Source organism: Geotrypetes seraphini, chromosome 7, assembly GCF_902459505.1.
Source record: "Geotrypetes seraphini chromosome 7, aGeoSer1.1, whole genome shotgun sequence".
Classification (NCBI taxonomy): Eukaryota; Metazoa; Chordata; class Amphibia; order Gymnophiona; family Dermophiidae; genus Geotrypetes; species Geotrypetes seraphini.
The window spans coordinates 144,708,166-144,728,447 of NC_047090.1; the positions used below are offsets into that span (position 1 = coordinate 144,708,166).

Genomic DNA, 20,282 nt, shown 5'->3' on the forward strand with positions numbered 1-20,282 from the left:
TCGATCGCACCGTGGACCGGCGGTTGAAGAACACTGTTTTGGGCCTGACACACGTGCTGGCCTTGTGGACCAGCAGGAAATTTCTGTGGACCGGCTCTGGTCCATGGACCGGTGGTTAAAGAACACTGCACTAGAGAATGACATGGGGACAAATTTGTTCTTGTCCTCGTCCCTGCAGGAACTCCATTTTCCCACCCTGTCCCTATGAATTTTGTCGCTGTCCTTGCCCCTGCCCCATTCCTATAAGCTCTGCCTTAACCACATAAGCCTCGAACACTTATGATTTTAAAGTGTTTGAGGTTTGTGCAGATGAGGACAGAGCTGGCAGGAATAGGGCAGGGACAGAAAAAGAACTCTCTGGGACAGGATGGAAAAATGAGTTCCCAGAGGGAAAAATTTGTCCCTATGTCATTCTCTACTATGCACCCCTCAAAAAGGGAGACAGCAAAACAAGTAAGCATGTTGTGGTTGGTGGTAACATACCTAAAAAAAATAATTGGCAGTTATTTCCCCTCTTTTAAATGAAGTCATTCCATAAATCCTTTAAAAAGCTTTTATTTATTTATTGGGATTTTTGTGCCTTTTTGATGAGACTCACCCATTCTAAATGGAATGAAGTTGGAATCTGTACCTGAAAGAGATTCTACAGATTGACCAAACCTGCTGTCGCATTTAGAATCCTTCCCCAAACAGTAGTGGGATGTTAATGTTTAGACACAAGTTCATGTTGCCACTTTGCAGATTTTTCTAAGGAGGCTAGTTGAAAATGGGTCTAATGCTGGCTTGATTCCGACATTATTAGCATTAACATGTCCTTCCAGAGATAAGTCTGTCTGGGTATAAGAGAAGATAAGATAAGTCTGTCTGGGGCTCATAATCGAAACTTAAACATGTCTAAAAACCTGCCCAAGTTGACACTTGGATGACCTAAAAGACAGGTCATACAAGTGCTGATAAGCAAACCGACTTTCTGGATGTATCCAGGGACTTTTTAGGCCTCTGAATGCTGCATTGCACCCAGAGCTAAAAGGGGCGTATCAGAGGAGTGGTTAGGGCAGTATTTGAGCGGGATGTTGAGTTGTCCTGCAGGAATAATTGAATTAGACTTCTGGACGAAACTTATACATTGTGAGTTAGACGATGTAAAAGCAGGTATAAGTGCCAAAAAGGTATCCAAAGTGACCAGATAACTACTGCAGAGACAATGTAAAGTCCCCCACACACTCCCCCAGTGGTTACTGACCCTCTCAAACTGCCAGAAATATCAGGATTAAAACGTACATACCTGTCTCCAGAACATTAGCACCTGCTATAGGAGAGTCTAGTAGAGCTGCATACAGGTGTCTTAAGTAACCTGGGGGGAGGGGGCCTAGTGAACCATAGAGAGGAGGACCCAGGTCCATTAGCCACTCTAATCACTAAATTCATGGTGGAAAATGTGAACCCCCCAAAACCCTACTGTACTGCCATATAGATGGAATGACACAAATTTTTAGTCGAAAATGTGGTATAAAGATAGATGTACTGGTGATCTGTATGATCAATGGCCTAGACGTCCAGATAGACAATTTTCAGAAAAAAAAAATATTCTAGACGTATTTTTCAAGAATGGACATTTTTCCACTGCTGACTTTGGGCGTCTAGCACCATACGTCCAAATTGGATTTAGACATTTATTTTGATTATGCCCCTCTTTGTTTTTGGCTATGGTAGGCCCAGATTGATTGTAGTTTCAAGAAACAAAGAGTTGGGTGGACTTTCTAAAGCTGTGTTTATCAAATATTCCAAAGCTGTGCTACCCTCTCCGGCGGCTCAGGTACATGCCATCTCTATGGAGGACCTACCAAGATCACAACTCCTAAACACAGGCTTTAGTCCACTCCAAACACAACATGAGAATTTCCATACTGGGACAGACCGACGGTCCATTAAGCCCAGAGTAAGGGAAAGCTCTTTTGTAATCCTATCTATGCAAGCATGTTGATCTTCATGAACGTGGCCTGGGAAAAAAATGTTGGATGACTGACTGGTTAAAGTGAAAATCCAACTGTACCATAGGCAGGAACTTAGAATGTGTATACTGAACCACCCGTTTGTCATAAAGTCTTGTATAGACTAAATAAGTCACTTAAGCCTGGAGTTTACTTATCCTACCAAAGTGGTTGTCACCAAAATAAAATTTCAGCGATTTTCAGCTGGTGGTGGGTAGCGTGGTGATTGCCTGCTGCCAGCGCTGACCCCAGATATTCAGTGAACGGCATTGAATATCTGGGTTTTTGCTGACTAGCTAGTGCATGCCTGATTAAGCCAATATTCCATTCTAACCAGGCATTGGTTAGCACATAAAGATAGGACAACTGTTTCTGTGGTCCTATCTATGTGCTAACCTTGTCCAGTCGGCGCTGAATATTGGGACATTAACTTTGATCCACCCCTGAGATAACTGTCTCTTAGTTATGAGCTAACCACCAATATTCAGTGGAGATAACTGGTTATCTCTCACTGAATGTTCAGGGATAGACGGCTATCTGCAATTTAATTGGTCAGCGGCCATCACCAACCGGTTAAATTGTTCTGAATATTGGTTCCTTAGTGAACTAAATGGATCTTTCTTTTGCTGGGTTAGAACTATGCTAAAGCCCCAACATATAGCAAGAGGATGATTACGGTAAATTTGAATAATCAGTCTCTCTGAAAGCTTTTGGTATATTCCAGATTGCCTTAGCTCTAGGAAGTTTATCTGATGAAGTTTTTCCTGGGCAAATCACAAGCCCTGGGTATGGAGTACTCTACCTGAGCCCACCAGCCCAGTTTGAATGCACCCATGTTTAGGACTATTTGAGTTGGAGGAATTTGGAAAGAGGATGGAGTTCCTGAGTCGATGGATGATTTGAATGGTGCCATAATCTGAGTGAAGATCTCCCACATTCTCACTGCACCTTTTGTATGTCACCATGCCATCATTGGAGGTTGAAAAATTGGTTGGTGTCTGGCTTGTGTCCTGGGCTCTTTTCCTTCTCCAGCTTAAATGGAATAGTTTCTGTTATTTCCCTCAAAAAATCTGTAGGAGGGAAGCTTACCAGTGGAGCTTTTCTTCTTTCTGTGGAGCAAAAGGATCTGAGGGAAGTAGTCTTCAGATCCATGCTCTGTTGGAGAGGTCTGCGTATGCACCAGGCTAGCAGATATGGCCTTTGTGAGGGTCCTTCTTGAGTGGGACTGATGTCCTTTAATGAATCGGCATTGATGCCATGCCTGTAGGCATTATCATGAACTCCAGGATTGGCTGTATCTTGCTCAGATTAATGATGAAAGCCAGATCTGGTGGAGGAAAACTTGAATTGAGGTGGCCCCATGCAATGGTCCTGATGTTGGACGTTCCACTAATGCTCAGTGTTCCACTATACAAGCGCTAAAGCTTTGTTTGCATTTCATTTTTTTGAGCCAGGCACAATAAGAATGACAAAAACCCACTTGTGAAAAACATATATCCTGCTTGTTTTCAACAAAAATGAATGTAATTGTTTAGCTATTCGCTGATAGATCCTGTAAATGTAAACAAGTGTCCTTGGACTCTTGATCAATGATTCAGATAATTTTTTTGACATTCATGTTTTATCTGTGTTGTCAGAGTAATACATAAAGGGGCCTATTTACTAAACTCGCTGGGTTTTACTAAACCGCGGAAGAGCTTCTTACAGTGGGCAGCGAGGTAAATGCTCCGATGCGCATAGGAATTGAATGAGCGTTGGAGCATTTACCTCACTGGCCCACAGTAAGAACCTCATCCGTGGTTTAGTAAAAGGAGCCCTATGTTTAGGTGTTTAATGTGGATTTTAACGCATATTAACTGTTGTGTGCTAATTTCTATGCTAATACAAACTTCTATGTTAGATGTTTAGCAGGTGGGGAATGGGCAGGGACTGCACCTTGCTAAAGCAGAGGTTAACCATACATTAACTACAGGCAAGACAAATAAGGTTTAGGTGACTGCCTTCTGCATTATCTGCTCTGCCATGAATGTGTAGTAGAGACCTGGTTTAGCAGCATGGCTGCCTTCTCAAAAGTGCTGGGAACATCTCCAAAAGTTAACACAGAGGTTTTACATCTAACGCACCTTAGTATTATTGGCTGTTGATGCATGTTAGATGCAAGACCTTAACAAATAGGCCCAAAGTGATTAAATAAAAATGGAAAATGGCAAAATTAATAGCAGTAGCTAAAAGACTACAGAAAGGATAGTAACATGAGCGATTTACAGTTTGTGGTGCTGTTGTACTTAAACTTTTAAAGAGGCACTGAACCACAGTTCCTATTTTCTATGTATTGCTTTTGTTACATATAGTTTTGGGATACTGTGGAATGAACAGGTGCTGGTAATGCATCACACAGGATAAGAGCTGAAGCCAGTGTGACTTATGGGACTATGCAGCCATGTCTGTCCGCTATTGGAGGGTTATTTTCATCCTGTAAAGGAATCAGAAGAGTGGGCCACCCTGCAATGGAAAAATCTTCTATATGATTTTAGAGGGCATAAATGACAAAAGTCGTGTGCATGTCTTCCTTTGTGAGTCTCAGTGATGCTCAAATAGTATTACATTTTTTAAGCATGTCACTTGCGTTGTCTTCTAGGCTTCACTTTAAGAAAACACATAAAAGGTTCTGGAAAACTTGGTAATATGAGATGTAATGCTTTTTCCTTCCTTTCATGCTACTGATATGTCTCCAGCCTGCATTGGACATTACTGTGGAAGGCCAGTATTGGCACTTAATGGAACAGCAGAAATCTATGGAGAATGTGGGGTGAGCTCTTCAATTTGTAAAATTTATTGAAGTTATAGTCAGCTGTTGTTAAAATGTAAAAACAAAATATTTTTAGGGAACCAAAATCTCTGTATTTACAAAGTTGTCTATCCAGGATAGATGTAGAGTTGCGGCATTTCATTTTCATAAGAATAGCTTTACTGGGTAAGATCAGTGGTGCATCTAGCCCAGTATCCCGTCTTCATGGTTGACCAATCCAGGTCACAAGTACCTGGCAATAACCCAAATAATAGCAACATTCCATGCTACCGATCCAGGGCAAACAGTGGCTTGCCCCATGTCTTTCTCAATAGCAGACCATGGACTTTTCCTCCAGGAACCTGTTCAAACCTTTTTCTAAAACCAGCTATGTTAACCACTCTTGCTTTATCCTCTGGCAATGCATCCCAGAGCTTTATTATTCATAACACCCCTGGCTTTCTTTCACTGTTATTGAAACTTCTTCATTGGGACTCCCTAAATGTCCTGTTTCAATAGTATCCTTCAAGGATACTCCACACTGAACAATCCGCTCCTGGGTGACTGTTGGCTCTCCCTCCCCCCATCTTAGTTTAAAAGCTGGTCTGCGTTTTAAATGTTAGCGCTGGCAGCCTGGTTCCATCCAGTTAAGGTGGAGTCCATCCTTTTGGAATAGGCTCCCCCTTTCCCAGAAGGCTGCCCACTTCCTAACAAATCTAAATCCCTGATTCCTTCCCCATCATCTCAACCGCACATTGAGACTTCATAGCTCTTCCTGCCTCTTGGGTCCTGTGCATATAATGAAGAGCATTTCTGAAAATGCTCCCCTGGAGGATTTGGATTTCTGCTTTCTATCTTAAGAGCCTAAATTTGGCTTCCAGAATCTCTCTCCCACATTTTCCTATGTCATTGGTACCTACATGTATCAAGACAGCTGGCTCTTCCCCAGCACTATCTAAAATGCTATCTAAGTGACATGTGTGGTCTGCACTTTGTGCCAGGCAGGCAAGTGATCAGGCGATCCTCATGTCCACCAGCTACCCAGCTATCTAAATGCCTAATGACCAATCAACAACTATAGCAGTTGGCCTAAGCCTTCCCTCCTGGGCAGAAGCCCCTGGAGACCCATCCTTAGTGTGAGAGGATACTGTATCCCCTAGTGGGCAGGTCCTGGCTACATGATTATTTCCTCCTTCACGAGGGTGATGCTGTCCTCCAAGGCAACACATCTTATCCTCAGTATTCTAGCTATGTTGCTGTGAAAACATTTGACAGGGATATAAATAGACAAATAGCTACCTTCATTCTATATAAATTAGGCTGTTTGATAATACCTGATACAATATATACTATTATCTAGGGATTATAAAAACTGTAAATATCCAAGAGGTTAGTGCACCACAATATGAAAAAAAATATATAAGTGCACACTAAAAAGAAAAAACAAATAGAGTTCTGTATAAGACAATACTTATTCATATAATCAAATGACCCAATATGTTTCTTCATCTGTTAGAATGTATAAAAACAATAATGACTAAAAGGAAAATTATTTAAATAAAAACCCTTACCACTGATGCATATCAAATTTTCTTCCCATCCAAAAAATAAAAATTAGGGTTTGATGTACTGCCTTCCTGTGGTTATAATCCAAGCAGTTACATATTATATGCAGGTAACTTCATGACAATTCTTATGTAATCCGCCTTGAACCGCAAGGTAATGGCGGAATAGAAATCACTAATTTAATGTAATATGTTATGGAAGAAGTGATAGCAAGAATATCTTGTATAAGTAAATTAAATCTTAATATTATGTTAATCTGTGATTTTGTACAAATGTGAAGGAGTAGTTTAATGGTTAGTGCAGTGGCCTGAGAACCAAAAGAACCGGGTTCAATTCTTTCTGCAGCTGCTTGTGACTCTAGGTAAGTCACTTAGGGGTCCTTTTACTAAGGCACGCTAGCCGTTTTAGCATGTGTTAAATGCTAACACGTCCATTATAGTCTACATTACATTAGTGATTTCTATTCTGCCATTACCTTGCGGTTCAAGGCAGATTACATAAGAATTGTCAAGAAATTAAGGTAATACATGTTGGGTATTTTGAACATTTTAGATTTGATAGGAGTAGACAGTGTAGTAGGTGGAGCTTGGGAAGAACTGGCCGTGTTAAATAGGTTTTATGCATTTTTGGAAGAGTAGAGTTTTTGTTTCTTTTTTGAAGGTTTTGTAGTCAGTGGTTGAAGACAGCAGATTGGTGATTTGTCTGTCTATTTTTGCTGCTCTGGTAGCCATTAGGTTGTCATAGTTTTCTTCGTTTGACATTTTTGGTTGACGGGTGTGTGAATAGTGAGTGGGTTCTTCTGTGTCTGGTTGAGGTGGCTTGAACTAGTCAGTTGTTCCAGTAGGTTGGGCTGTCTCCATTAATAGCTTTGAATAGTAAGCAATAGAATTTGAAATGTACACTTGCTTGTATTGGGAGCCAGTGTGTCGTGGTATGCCTCTGTGATGTGGTCATATTTTTTCAATGAGTAGATGAGTCTTAGGACTGTATTTTGTATTGTTTGTAGTTGCTTTATCATGGCCGCTGGGCAGGGAAAGTATAATATGTTGCAGTAGTCTATTAGTCCAAGGATAAGAGATTGTACCAAAAGTTGGAATTGTTTCCTGTTGAAGAATTTTCGAATTTGTCTTAGGTTTCTCATAGTTGCGAATGATGCTTTTATTATTTTGTTGATTTGTGGTTGCATGGTACAGCCTCTGTCAATCAGTACTCCAAGAAGTTTTAGCGTGGGTTGAATGGGTTATGAGATCAAGTTTATTACTAGGTTTGTTAAGGTTGGAGTTTTGCTGTTTTCTAGGAGAATGAAGTTTGTTTTGTCAGAGTTAAGTTTTAGTTTGCGTTCTGTCACCAATGTTGCTACTGTTCTGTGTATTGTGCCTATCATGGGCTCTGGATGGTCGAAGGGGAGGAGAATGGTGATGTCATCTGCATAGCTGTATGAGGTTATGCCGTGTTTGTCTAGGCAGTAGCTGAGGGAAGCAATGTATAGGTTGAATAGTGTGGGAGACAGAGGTGATCCCTGGGGAACTCCGCAGGGGTTGGACCATGTTTCTGATTTTTCTTTTTTTCTTTTAACCCTGTAGGTTCTGGATTGTAGGAAGCCTTTAAATCATGAGAGTACCTTGCCTGAGATTCCTATGGAGTCTAGTGTTTGTAGGAGGATGTCATGGTCTACCAGGTCAAAGGCTGCGGAGAGGTCTAGTTATATGATCAGGATTTTCTTGCCTGTACTGAGATGTTGTCTAGCTGTGTCCATGAGTGTTCCTAGTAGGGTTTCAGTGCTGTAGTTGGTTCCGAAGCCAGATTGTGTGGGGTGGAGTAAGTTGTAGTTTTCAAGGTATGAGGTTAGGGTTTTAGCTACGAGGCCTTCCATCAGCTTGACGTACAGGCTATGGGTCTGTATGTAGTTGGATAGTTGGTCCGTTGTTGCTTTGGGGTCTTTTAGTATCGGAGTTATGATGATTTCGCTGAGGTCTTTTGGGAAAAGTCCATCTGTGAGTAAAGATTGTATCCATTGTAGGAGCAGGGAGCGGAATAGTGTACTTGAGGTTTTCAATAGGTATGGGGGGCAATGGTTAAGGTTACACACAGGCTGCGTAGCTGTATTTTTTATATAGTTTGTTGAAGTCTGACCATTGTATTGGTGAGAAGTTGGACCAGGTACTGTCTGCTGCAACTGATTCTTTCTCTGTGGGGGGATTTGAGATCTCTTCTATGTGTGTGTGAATTCCATTGAACGTGGCTCTGATGTTTGCAATCTTGTTTTTGAAGTATGTGGCTAACAGGGTTGCTGAGGGAGGGGGATGGTTGCTGTTGGCTAGGTAGGGAGTGGTGTCAGTAAGATCTTTTAGTAGCTGGATTAGCTTTTTTGTGTCTTGGGGTCCTTCTCCTATTTGCTTTGTGTAGTATGTCTTTCTTTTTTCTTTCAGTTTTTGTTTGTATTTTTGGTTCATTATTCTCCATGCTCTTTTTGTGGATTCCTGGCTGCTTTTTCTCCATTTTCTTTCGAGTTGTCTGCATTGCCTTTTGAGTAGGAGTAATTCATTGTCGAACCACTTGTCTGATTTTCTGTGGATTCAGGTTTTGGGTTGTTCCGGGGCTAGTACATCCAAGGTTGCTGTACTTAGATGGCTCCATTGTGAGATGAAGTCTTTGGGAGTCTGCTTTTGTACAGAATATGGTGGGATCGATATGTTTGCGTGAGTAGTAAGTTATTTTTTGAGTAATTGGAGTGCTTTTGTTGTTGGTCCAGTTAATTTCAAAGGAGTAAGTGTAGTGATCTGACCAGAGGGAACGGTTCCATTTTCCGTTTGGATCTCTGGTTGTGTGGGTTGTTGGGACATGTAGGCTGCGATGTCGAGTTGGTGTCCTTTTTCGTGTGTGGTTTGAAGGTCTAGGATTTTGTATGTTAAGGCCTTGAGGTATGATAGTAAGGTTTCTACTTGTTTGCAGGATTGGTTTTCAAGGTGGAGGCTGAGGTCTCCTAGGATTAGGTTGTAGGATTAGTGAGTTTCAATATATAAATTCTTCAAATATTAGTTTTGCTGTGTTCCAGTTACCTGGGGTTATGTAGCAGAGCATGCATGTTAGTGTTCCTCTGAGTGAAGTGCTTGAAAGTTGACAGGCTAGTAGATCCATATATGGGTTGGTTGTTTTGTCTTGTATTTTTAGGTTTATGGTGTTTCTGGCTATGATGGCAATTCCTCCCCCTCTTTTATTTTCTCTGCATACCATTGTTATCTTGTGGCTCTTTGGACAAACTTCAGTTATTCTGGGGTCCGAGTCGGAAGTAAGCCAGGTCTCTGTGAGGAAAAGGCAGTCCAGATTCTCTTCTTCTAGCCAGTTTTTTATGTGTTCTGTTTTGGGGCCTATGGCTCTGATGTTCACATATGCACATGTGAGAGTGGTGTAGTCTGTTGGTTTGTTGTGAGTTGTTTTTGGGTATATGAGTGATCTTTGGTGGGGTTGTGTTTTGGTCTTGTATGGGTTTGTCGGTTTTCTTCTTGTTGATTTTGAGGTGGGTTGATATGTGTATGTCTGATAGTTTGAGTTTCTGTCTAATGTGAGTCGCCAGGTTGGTTAGGTAATTCCCTTGGAATTTGTAAACAAAAATCAAATGACAAAAGTATTTGAGAAAGGTAAAACATATATAAAAAAGCAATTAATACATCAGAGAAAAACTGAAATAATAATGTAACAGCCTTGTATACTTCTCAAATAAATAACATAAAGAAATATAAAAACAACTAACCCCCTCTTCTACAAAACTGCACTAGCGATTTTTAGCACAGAGAGCTGCGCTGAATGGCCCGCACTGCTCCCGACACTTATAGGAACTCAATGAGCATCGGGAGCAGCGCGGCTCTCTGCTCTAAAAACCACTAGCGCGGTTTCCTAGAAGAGGTGGTAAATTACATATTTCATGAATGCCTAACTATTTAAAGCACAGTCACTTCACAAATCTAACCCACCATTATGATAATCAGATTCAAATGCTGCACATGCCTTATGGAAACAGGAACATACTCTCCCAAAGTATGAAGAATCAAACTGAGGACTGAAACCACAGCGTCTTAAATATGGGTGTCTGATGCATGATTTAGAAACACAGAGCTCTGTTTGGTTCTTCTTTAAAGTGTGCACTTAGTTTTCAGAACACTTGAAAAAATATAGGACGGCATCCAAAAAAGAGCCCACACGAAACCAAATCTGCAACTAAAATTGGCCACTTGGTTTCAGGAAACACCAAAGCCAAAAATGAAATTGGCTAGGCCGCATCCCCCCTCCTTGCCGCCAATATACACAACCTACCTTCTCTCCTCCCGGAGCCACTCGTCAGTCATCTATTTTCCCCCCCGCCCTCCCCCCCCCCCAGAGTCTACCTTGAATGCCCTGGTAGTCTAGTGGCCTAACTGGGGCAAGAGTGATTCATAGTTGTTCTTGCCTTGTGCTATCTCTTCTGCCAAAATAGCAGCTAAGACTTTCAGCAGGACTCTAAATTGCCCTGCCTATTGTGGCTACAATCTCAAGATAGCTGCCACGACCTGCAGCAGCAGTCTCGGCAGCTATTTTGATGGTGGTTAGGCCAATAGGCCATCAGGTGCCAAAGGTTGGCCCGAGGTGAGCTGGAGCTGGCTGAGATATGGGTCTAGGAGAGCGGGAAGGGAAGCTATGTGTGGTGGTGGTGGTGGTGGTGAGTTTCGGTTTCAGATGAAAATGCGCTAGCTTTTTCGACTAAAACTTGAACCTGGATTTCGGGCCAATTTCAATGCCAAAACTGAAATTCAGTCCACCTCTCTACCTCATGAATATTTCTACCCCTTCTGTGTTTCAGCATAGTGGCTGAGTCCCCAGAGAAGCCACTTGCCCACTTTATCACCCAGAATAGGATCTTAGGTACCCAGGGTTCTTGACTATTGTCTAATGCATGTTTAAATGTAAGGAGGGTGGGCCAGCAGTGGCTGCAGAAAGGGTCCAAAGTGTCGAACATTGAGGGCTTTTTTGTTTTTTTTAAACTGATCCACTCATAGGCACCAGCATTCCAAAATGATTGTCAGTGCTAAATACAAGAAATACAAATTACACTTCGCTGGATAGAATGAAGGATTTGCTGTATATTAGTGGAGCTTAGCGCCCACAGAGCTGACTCCTTTGGATCCACAAATTATCTCCTTGTACAGCATGTCAACAAGCTTTTCCTGAAACTCCAGCCATGAGCCTGTGACTGTCAGTACCCACAGCAGAAGCATGCAGTGGCATCCAACATCATGCATGTTTGGCTGTGAAGAGCATGGGCCAAAAGTGACTGCAGAGAGAGTCCAAAGTATCAGAACAGTGGGAGCAGTATTGCTGAACTGAACTAAACTTGTGGGCACCAGTAAAATGCTTTAATAATTACCATGTAGTTTTTATGATGGCATGTGCTAAACCGTACCTGGAACCATAGGAGAAAGGGGATTGGTGTCACTTAAGCGTTATGATTTATTGAATAGTTTATGGTTTATTATTCTTGTTATACTGCTCGTTCATTTTACTGGTCCAAGCGGTTTACAAAAATACAATTAAATATTTTTAAAAAAGAACTCCATTGTTAAATAGGATAGACCTATCCCATACAACAGCAAACATACCAGAAAACATTCACTTCCTAAATAAAATAATAATACCATTCTGGGTGCTTCATAATGGGTTTCAGAATGCCCATGCTCTGCTGGAACGTAGAACAGTGTCCCAATTCTGTTTCTCATCCTGTTCTAGTTACCTTTGTCCAAACTAGAGAGAGCAAATTTGTCTGGTACTGTAATGAGATTTATGCTGCTTTCTTTTAGGTTTGCCCCCGAGGAGAAAGAGCAAATGCAGCTAAAATTTGTCAAACATGTACCGAGTCACCAGAGTTGTATGACTGGCTGTATCTTGGCTTTATGGCTATGCTTCCCTTAATTTTGCACTGGTTTTTCATTGAGTGGTATTCAGGAAAGAAAAGGTTAGTACACTGTAATAAGTTTCCATATATACAGACTAGTAAACCGGACGCATAAAGCTATATCTTTTGTTTGAGGAATATATGTGTCCTGTATTGGTGGTTAAGCAATGTTGTGTCTTGTAAGATCTCAGGGTATTGTACTACATTTGCTTAGATTGTGATGTGTCGTGCTACCTGAAGAACCACACACAAAAAGACGAAGAAAGAAACAATCTAAACTATAGGGCAAAAGTTGCACAATCAGGAAGTGAAGTTTTGATTTAAACTGGTGCAAAGTGAAATCAGTGGCAATTGATTTTTTTTTTTTTTTTTAATATAATTTTTATTGAAAAAGCAGTCAAAAGACACACAACAGTGGTCCGGCAAGGGGCCACATAACAGGTATAGCAATGAAGCAAAACAATAAGAAATACAAATACCTCAAAGCAGAGGAGGTGTTATCATAACAGCCAACATGTAGGCACACCCTTGGATCATCTCCACTCTTTGGTGTTCTCTCATGTTACCTGAAATCATGCAACTGGATTGTGCCCAGTATTGATGTAGAAACTCATCTGAACGCTGAAACTTTCGCTTCATAACATTGGTAATTTGCCAGAAATCTGGTCCATCATTGGAAGCTCATGGGGGGGTGGGGGGAGAGGAACACCGTACACTGAAACTTAGCAAGTAAAATGAGTAATTACTGGTTTCTTGCCTTAAGAATGAATGTGACAGTTGGGCAGAATGGATGGCCCGTTCAGGTCTTTTATCTGCTGTCTGGCATCTTTCATTTTTTTTTGTCTCCATCTCCGCAGCTGAAGTGATGGACCTCACCTTCCCCAGATCCACCATCTCTCCTTTTCTCAACTATCCTTTCATCCAGCATCTCTCCCTCCTTTCCCACCACCCCATGGGTCACCATCTCTCCCATTCTCTTTCCAACTACCCTCCTATTGAGTATCTCTATCCCTTCTCCACACCTTCCCTTGTGTCCAACTTCTCTCCCTCTCCTGTGTTTTATTTCTTTCGCACCCCCCTCCCCTCAGTCCGACATATGCACATCTGGATCCCTCCTTCTTCCTCCGGGTACTTCTGCCCAGGGCCCACCCCCCGTCCCAAAGGCCTGCATGTTTTCCCCCTTCTTCCCGGTCTCACCTTCAGATTTGGCCTGCCATTCCTACCCTCTCTCCATCCCGGATTCCTGGTCTCCTCTTCAAAGCAGCCTGCTGAGGATCGCCGGCCAGCAGTAGCGAACCTCGCAGGCCGTGTCAACCTCGGTAGCACGTTCCCTCTGCCATAGTCCCGCAGGCTGCTTTGAAGAGGAAGAGGAAATCAGGCGAAGGCAGACACTCGTGAAGAGCAGCAGCAGTGGCAGTGGTTCATGCCGGCGGGCCAGATTAAAGTAAAAAAAGGTAAATGTCTGGCAGGCCAGCTTTTAATTCACCACGAGCCAGTGTTTGACATGTCTGCTCTATCAACATTCTGGGATGTATACTAGAGAATGACATGGGGCCAAATTTTTTCCCGTCCTTGCAGGAACTCAATTTCCCTGTCCTGTCCCCATGAGTTTTGTTGCTTTCCCTGTCCCATTCCTGTAAGCTCTGCCTTAACCGCAGAAGCCTTGAACACTTATTATTTTAAGGCTTGTGCAGATGAGGACAGAGCTTGCAGGAAAGGGGCAGGGGCAGGGACAGGAAAATGAGTTCCCATGGGGTTGAGGAAAAATTTGTCCCCATATCATTCTCTAATGTATCATGATATAATCAAAAAATTTGGGAGAAGACGTCAGTTATAGACTAAAGATTATCAGTAAAGGCATCTTCACATATCCATGTCAGGCAGTAAGCAGAGCAAAAATAGATACTGAATAATTGGCCTCAAAATCCAAAAGGACAAATCAACGTCCCCAGGTGCTAATAAGGGGTACATATTTTAATTCTCGGCCAGCTCCGGAGAATTAACCTAAGGTTTAAAAAAAAACTCCTGACACATACCAGGAAGAAAAACCCTTAGACTTAACACCGGGTTCATATAATGCTCAAATTTGAACTGTCTGAGACAGATTTCAAGTTTTGTGAGAATTATAACAAGAGCCCATGCACAGCCTTATTTCACACAAAAGGCTGCATCAGGAGAATATCTAATCTCACATCAAATGCTCACAATCCAGGCTGTTATAATGCCCTTGAGGCCAATTATTATCTATTTTTGCTCTGCTTACTGCCTGACATAGATAGATGAAGACACCTTTACCAATATCTTTATTCTCTAATGTATACCATCTGGTCCAGGTGATTTGCTACTGTTCAATTTGTCAAATTGATCTATTACATCATCTGTGTTACATATAGTACATATTACAGGGATTTGCATGAGTTTCTCTGATTCATCAGAATTGAATACAATTTCTGGCACCGGTATCTCCCTCGTGTCTTCCTCAGTGAATACTGAGGCAAAGAATTAATTTAATCTCTCCACTGTGTCCTTGTCTTCCCTGAGAGCCCCTTTTATACTTCGGTCGTCTAGCGGTCCAATCGAATCTCCTCCTGGCTTCTTGCTTTTAATTTACCTAAAAAAGTTTGTACTATGTGTTTTTACTTCTAGCGCAATCTGCTTTTCAAGATCTCTCGTTGCCTTCCTTATTAGTGCCTTGCATTTGACTTGATATTCCTTGTGTTGTTTACAATTATTTTCAGTCAGATCCTTGTTCCATTTTCTGAAGGATTCTCTTCTAGCTCTAATAGCTTCCTTCACCTTGCTCTCCAACCATGCCGGCTGCCGTTTGATCTTCTTTCCTCCTTTTTTAATACATGGAATATATCTATTCTGGGCTTCCAGGGTGGAATTTTTAAATAACATCCACACCTGATGTATATTTTTGACCTTTACAGCTGCATCTTTAAATTTCTTTTTTACCATTCTCCTTATGTGATCATAGTCTCCTTTTTTAAAGTTACATGATGTTATTTTGGATTTCCTGTGTAAACTTATTCCAGGGATTCCAGTGGTTAGAGTTACAGCCTCAGCACCCTGAGGTTGTGGGTTCAAATCCCATGCTGCTCCTTGTGACTCTGGGCAAGTCACTTAATCCTCCATTGCCCCAGATACATTAGATAGAGTGTGAGCCCACCAGGACAGATAGGGAAAAATGCTTTGAGTACCAGAATGTAAGCCACTTAGGTAATAAGTGGTATATAAATACTAAAATAAATAAATGTTATGATCACTGTTATCAAGTGGCCCCTAGCACCATTACTTCCCTCACCAATTCATGCGCTTCACTAAGAACTAGATCTAGAATTGCTTCACCTCTTGCTGGTTCCTGAACCAGCTGCTCCATAAAGAAGTCCTTGATTTCATCAAGGAATTTTATCTCCTTAGCATGCCCTGATGATACATTTACCCAGTCAATATTAGGGTAGTTGATCTCTCCCATTATTACTGTGTTAAGTTTGTTAACTTCCCTAATTTCTGATAACATTTCAGTATCTGTCCGTTCATCCTGGTCAGGCGAACTGTAGTACACTCCTATCACTATCCTTTCCCCCCTTACACAAGAAATTTCTACCCAGAAGGATCCCAAGATGTGTTTCTGCTCCTGTAGAATTTTGAGTCAGTTTGATTCAAGGCCCTCCACTATGCCTCTACTGATTCAATCCACCCTATCACTACGATGTGACTTGTGCTCTGGTATGACTGTGTTCCATTGATTATCTTCCTTCCACAGGTTTCAGAGATGCCTATTATATTTATCTTTTAATTTAGGGCAATATATTCTAACTCTCCCATTTTGTTTCTTAGGCTTCTGGCCATTTGTGTATACAGACATTTCAAACGGTGTTTGTCATATCTATTTACAATTTACTCAGCAGTTGGCATAGATAATTTGCAACCTTTACAATCAGCCTGGTGTGATTTTAAAGAAACCTGGTCTATTGCGACCTGTATTGCAATTTCACTATCAGGATGCTCTGTCTTCCCTTTTTTTTTTTTATTAATTAAATCTTTATTGATTTTCAATTTAAGATTCAAGCGTAACACTTGTACAGAAAGCAATAATAGTAACATATAGTTGATTATACATCCAATAAAGAAAACATTGATTACCTGTTTATATTACATTACATTACATTACATTCGGGATTTCTATTCCGCCATTACCTTGCGGTTCAAGGCGGATTACAAAAGGTTAGTTTAAGGACAGGATTACAATGAATTACAGAATTACAGAATTACAGAGTTAAAGAATTATAGAATTACAGAGTTACATAATTACAGAATTACATAATTACATGAATTATAATGAATAGCTAGATAGGTTAGATGTAGATCTTAAGGGCTTTTAGAGGTCGTGTTGTTATTGCTGTTTTAGGAATTTCTTGAAAAGTGTGGTTTTTATTTCTTTTCTGAACGTCTTATAGTCTGGGGTTGTCATCAGAAGGTTGGATATCTGTTTGTCCAGTCTTGCAGCTTGTGTGGCTAGGAGGCCGTCATGTTGTTTTGTTCTTTTTACTTCTTTGGATGGGGGGGGTATGAATGGGGAGTGCGTTTTTCTGTGTCTGGTGTTGGTTGCTTGGATGAGGCGATTGTTCAGGTATGATGGGCTGTCTCCGTGTAGGGTTTTAAATAATATGCAGTAGAATTTGAATTGGATTCTTTCTTGGATTGGGAGCCAGTGTGAGTTGATGAAGGCCTCAGTGATGTGGTCGTGTTTTTTTCAATGAATAGACGAGTCTTAAGGCTGTATTTTGGATTGTTTGGAGTTGTCTTATCGTATTTGCTGGACATGGGAGGAATAGTATGTTACAGTAGTCCAATATGCCTAGTATCAGGGATTGTACTATAAGTAGGAATTGTGTACTTTCAAAGAATTTTCGGACTTGTCTCAGGTTTCTCATGATTGCGAATGATTTTTGAGTTGTTTTGTTTATTTGCGGTTGCATTGTGCAGCATCTGTCTATGGTCATGCCTAGTAGTTTTATGGTTGTTTGGATGGGATATTTGGTTGCGTTTATGTCTAGTATGGTTGTGGTTTGGATCTTGTCGTTTTCTAGGAGGATGAATTTGGTTTTGTCTTGGTTGAGTTTAAGTTTGTGATTTTCCATCCAGGTTGTGACTGCTTCCAGTGTTTGGTGAAGTTCGTCTGTCATGGTTGGTCTGGAATGATCGTATGGGATGAGGATGGTGATGTCATCCGCATAGCTATAGGATGTTATGCCTAGATTATCCAGATGAGTTCCTAGAGAGGCAGTGTATAGATTGAAGAGGGTGGGGGATAGTGGAGATCCTTGTGGTACGCCGCAGGGGTTTGACCAGGATTCTGATTTTTCTTTGTTTGATTTTACGCTGTAGGTTCTGAGTTTTAGGAATCCTTCGAACCAGGCGTATACTTTATCTGAGATGCCTATTGCATCTAAGATCTGTAGAAGGATGTTGTGGTCTACTAGGTCGAATGCCGCCGATAGGTCCAGTTGTATGAGTAGCATTTTTTTTCCTGTACTAAGTTGTTGTCTAACGGTATCCATGAGGGAGCCTAGTAATGTCTCTGTGCTGAAGTTTGTTCTGAATCCTGATTGCATGGGGTGGAGTAGGTTGTGGTCCTCTATGTAATTGGTGAGGAGTTTGGCTACTAGGCCTTCTATAATTTTGACATATAGCGGAATTGAGGCTATAGGTCTATAGTTAGCTGGGAGGTTTTGTGGTGCCTTTGGATCTTTTTGGATTGGGGTGATGACGATTTCGCTGAGGTTGTCAGGGAATGTGCCCTCTGTGAGCGTGAATTGGATCCATTGTAGAGTTATGGTGCGGAACTTTACACTAGAGGTGGTAAGGAGATATGAGGGGCAATGGTTGAGGTCACAGGAGGCATGGCTGTATTTTTTGTAGAATTTGTTGAATTCTGACCATTGTATGTTTGGGAATTGAGTCCAAATTCTGTCTGCTGCGATTGCCTCTTTTCCTGTAGGGTGGATTGTGATTGGATTTTGCTTGGATGGGTTGAGGATGAGTGTGGCTCTGGTGTTGGTGATTTTATTCTTGAAATGTTCTGCTAAGAGGGTAGGTGATGGTAGAGGTGTGTTCGTGGTGGTAGTGTGTGGTTTGGTGTCTGTTAATTCTTTCAGGATTTGGAAAATTTTTTTGGAATCTTGTGTTTCTGTGCCTATGAGCTTGGTATAGTAACTTTTCCTCTTGTCTTTTAGTCGATTTTTGTATAGTTTGTTGATTTTTTTCCAGTCGGTTTTTGTTTGTTCTTGGTTCTTTTTTCTCCATTTTCTTTCTAATCTTCTACACTGTCTTTTGAGTTGGAGTAATTCATTATCAAACCATTGGTCTGATTTCCTGCTGATTCTGGTTTTGGTTTGTAGGGGTGCCAGATTATCAAGGATGTTGGTGGATACATTTTTCCAGTGGGAGATGAAGTTTTTTGGGTCGCAGTCTTGGATGGTTTCGTCTACCTTTGACCAGAAGATGGTTGGGTCGATATGTTTGCGTGAGGTATATGTGGTTTTTTTTGATTGAGGTGTGAATTTGGTTTTGGTCCAATTGATATTGAAGTTATAGATGTAGTGGTCTTCTCTCTAGATCCAAGTTTTAGAAACAGCGAAAAAAAAAAATAACAAAAACAAGGAAAAATACAATATATTATAGCAAGATGCTGGAAGCTATAGCACTGAAAGTGAGGTCCCATATTTAATCAAATTATAGGGTTCAAGATATTCCTCCATCCAGACAAGACATTGCCACAAAAGTTGTCAATTGAGATGGTTCACATACTTAACAGAGCAGTAACACACAATACATTTACATGGATGTCCCAAATAAAAGGTAGCCCCCAAAGATGTAACCCCAGGTTTCAAAAGAAGAAATTCACGGTGGCACTTCTGCGTCTCCCGTGTAAGATCAGGGAACAACTGTATTTTACAACCAAGAAAATTTTTTTGTCTGTTTTTAAAGAAAAGTCTTAACCATGTTTTATCTAACGGAAGCGCAACAGTTATAATCAAAGTTGCTGGTGATGCTAAGTCTTTGTCAGTCTCTAATAGTTCTGAAACATTTAAAGTTTGTTGAGCCAAATTTTTTTGCTGCTCTTCACGAGCTTTAACAGGTAAATAATAAACGTGAAAATGTGGTAACATTTCCTCCGATACTTATAAAATTTCCACTAAGTATCTCTTAAGCATATCTCTGGGAGTTACCATCTCAAGCCTAGGAAAATTAATTAACCTTAAATTGTTACTACGAGAATTGTTCTCAAGCATTTCAACTTTCCTTCTCAAGTTGGTATTACAGTGGAACCTTGGTTTGCGAGTAACCCGGTTTGTGAGTGTTTTGCAAGACGAGCAAAACACTCAGCAAACTTTTGCCTCGCAAACCAAGCATGTTCTGGTGTACGAGCACCTCCCCCCCGCTCTAACCGGCATCGCAAACCCCCCCCCCCCCCCGTGCAAAAGCCCCCCCGCGAGAACCGCAAAGCACCCCCGTGCTGAAAGCGGCATCCGCCCGCCCTTCCTCCCAAACACGGTCCTTACCCCTTCTGCTCGTTGTAAAGATGAATGCGAGCTCCCGCCTCTTGCATGGGCTGGGCCTTGAGCATCTGCGCATGCTCAAGGCCTTCTGGCTCTCGTTCTCTCGGAGATCTCGTTCTTTCCGAGAGAACGAGAGCCAGAAGGCCTTGAGCATGCGCAGATGCTCAAGGCCCAGCCCATGCAAGAGGCGGGAGCTCGCATTCATCCTTACAACGAGCAGAAGGGGTAAGGACCATGCTTGGGAGGAAGGGCGGGCGGATGCCGCTTTCAGCACGGGGGTGCTTTGCGGTTCTTGCGGGAGGGCGTTCGCGGGGGGGGTTGCGATGCCGGTTTTGAGGGGTGCGATGCCGGTTAGAGCGGGGGGAGGGGGTGATGGAGCAGCGCCGGTAGCCTCGGGGAGGGGGGGGGTTGGTGGAACGAATTGTTCAAGTTTCCATTATCTTCTA

The 20,282-nt window shown here is 41.7% G+C and overlaps 1 protein-coding gene across 3 annotated transcripts in view; it reads left to right on the forward strand.

Moving 5' to 3' along the window:
• JKAMP (JNK1/MAPK8 associated membrane protein) overlaps positions 1 to 20,282 on the forward strand; it is a 37,797-nt gene that overhangs the window by 1,047 nt on the left and 16,468 nt on the right. For 2 of the 3 annotated variants that reach the window (XM_033951793.1, XM_033951795.1), the window contains exons 2-3: positions 4,727 to 4,800; positions 12,174 to 12,328. In XM_033951793.1, the coding sequence (XP_033807684.1) occupies positions 4,727 to 4,800; positions 12,174 to 12,328 (229 nt within the window). Of the gene's footprint in view, positions 1 to 4,629; positions 4,801 to 12,173; positions 12,329 to 20,282 lie in introns of all 3 variants that reach the window. The other variant, XM_033951792.1, reaches the window with a different exon arrangement.